Source organism: Moschus berezovskii, chromosome 6 (assembly GCF_049115385.1).
Source record: "Moschus berezovskii isolate FMDL1 chromosome 6, NW_MosBer_1.0, whole genome shotgun sequence".
In the NCBI taxonomy this organism is placed as follows: Eukaryota; Metazoa; Chordata; class Mammalia; order Artiodactyla; family Moschidae; genus Moschus; species Moschus berezovskii.
The window spans coordinates 63,418,099-63,420,284 of record NC_142465.1 but is presented as its reverse complement, the minus strand read 5'-3'; the positions used below and the strand labels follow the sequence as shown (position 1 = coordinate 63,420,284).

The 2,186-nt window shown below is 37.7% G+C and overlaps 1 protein-coding gene across 1 annotated transcript; it reads left to right on the top strand.

Annotated features, from left to right (window-relative positions):
- The first annotated feature begins 165 nt into the window (after positions 1-165).
- Positions 166-1,176, top strand: LOC129536383 (olfactory receptor 6C2-like). Its single transcript, XM_055395250.2, has one exon. It carries the CDS (start codon positions 238-240, stop codon positions 1,174-1,176), a length of 939 nt encoding a protein of 312 aa, XP_055251225.2. The 5' UTR covers positions 166-237.
- Positions 1,177-2,186: the final 1,010 nt, after the last annotated feature.

Sequence of the window (2,186 nt, the reverse complement as noted above, 5' to 3'; positions counted from 1 at the left end):
ATTAATTGAACAAAATAGAGAGATGAGAACTTACAAACAGTATAAACATATGGACTCTAGTCTAACTGACAATTCCAAAGTTTTGATCTGTCATTGTCGTCAAAGAAGAAAATGACTATTCATTGCATTGATTGGATGTTTTTACCCGGTAGCCATGGCCTCATAATTTCATACAGGTTTTCTCAGTTCAGTGTCACTTGACTTTGTGAGGAGCTTGAGAAGAAGTACAAATCAGTGATGAGAAACCATACATCATTACCTACATTCATTCTCCTGGGACTAACAGATGATCCTCCGATGCAGGTTCTGATTTTTATATTTTTATTTGCTTCCTATACATTGAGTGTCACTGGGAACTTGACCATCATTATACTCACTTTAGTAGACTCTCGCCTTAAAACTGCCATGTACTTTTTCCTCAAAAACTTCTCCTTTTTAGAAACCTTATTCACCACGGTCTGCATTCCCAGATTCTTATACAGCTTATCAACTGGGGACAAGACTATTTCTTATAATGCTTGTTTTAGTCAAATATTTTTTATCTTCGTTTTTGCAGCAACAGAATTTTTTCTTCTGGCCATCATGTCCTATGACCGCTATGTAGCCATCTGCAAACCTTTACATTATGCAACCATCATGAACAATAGAGTCTGTGGAAGACTTGTTATTTGCTGTTGGATAGCAGGTTGCCTGGTCATATTTCCACCAGCTTCCCTGGGCTTAGAGCTGGAATTCTGTGACTCTAATATCATCGATCATTTTCTCTGTGATGCTTTTCCTGTGCTAAAAATCTCTTGTTCAGACACATGGTTCCTAGAACAGATGGTTTTTACCGTTGCTGTGTTGACTGTCATTGGGACATTTTTGTGTGTGGTTCTGTCCTATACATACATCATCAAGACCATCATAAAGTTGCCTTCGGCTCAGCAAAAAATGAAGGCCTTTTCTACCTGCTCTTCTCACCTGATTGTGGTTTCTATCACCTATGGAAGCTGTATCTTCATCTACGTCAAACCTTCAGCAAAGGATGAAGTGGCAATTAATAAGGGTGTGTTAGTGCTTACAACTTCAGTTGCCCCCATGTTAAACCCATTCATTTATAGCCTGAGGAATAAGCAAGTGAAAGAAGCTTTCACTGACTTAGTCAAAAGAATTTCATTGATTTCAAGAAAGTAAAGGAATGTTGAAATGAAGCATAAAATAATAATATAAATTTAAAAAGATCATTGAGACTTGAAGTCACAATCTTCATCTTAACTGTTGTATTTTGGTCTATTTTCTGTTTGTATTAGCATGCTTATATTACTGTTACTATTAAATCCTGGATTTGAAATCATATTTTAAATATTTTATATAAACAAGTTATGTCAACTCCTGTTGAAAATAAACTTTATCCAAGACAATATCTCAAATCAAAAGAGCATGATATTCTATTTCCATGAGAAATGTCTTTCCTGAATTCTAACCTGCCTCTGATCAATAAAAGAACTATTATATCTTATGTGGAAAAAATTGAATCCTTGAAGTCATAAGAAAATAATGGAGTAATATCAATTCTCTTCTAAGTTCAAATATCCAAAAAGTGTGTGTATATATATATATCTTCTCAAGTAGGAGTTAGTTATTCAAGAGTAATTGTGGGTTAGTTTGAACAAAAATGAAAGGATTTAATGTTGGAGAAGAAATATATGAGCTTAGACATGTGGAGATCCACATCTACCTTGTAAAAGAAACTTTAAAGCCCAAAGCTTTAGGATTTAGATTCATTCAGTTCAGTTCAGTTCAGTTCAGTCGCTCAGTCGTGTCCGACTCTCCGCGACCCCATGAATCACAGCACGCCAGGCCTCCCTGTCCATCACCAACTCCCGGAGTACACTCAAACTCATGTCCACAGAGTCGGTGATGCCATCCAGCCATCTCATTCTCCGTCGTCCCCTTCTCCTCCCGCCCCCAACCTTTCCCAGCATCAGAGTCTTTTCCAGTGAGTCAACTCGTCTCATGAGGTGGCTAAAGTATTGGAGTTTCAGCTTTAGCATCAGTCCCTCCAATGAACATCCAGGATTGATCTCCTTTAGAATGGACTGGTTGGATCTCCTTGCAGTATAAGGGACTCTCAAGAGTCTTCTCCAACACCACAGTTCAAAAGCATCGATTCTTCGGCGATCAGCTTTCTTCACAGTCCAACT

Coding starts and splice junctions, on each gene's coding strand:
- LOC129536383 (XM_055395250.2), top strand. CDS start 238: ATGAGAAACCATACATCATTACCTACATTCATTCTCCTGGGACTAACA.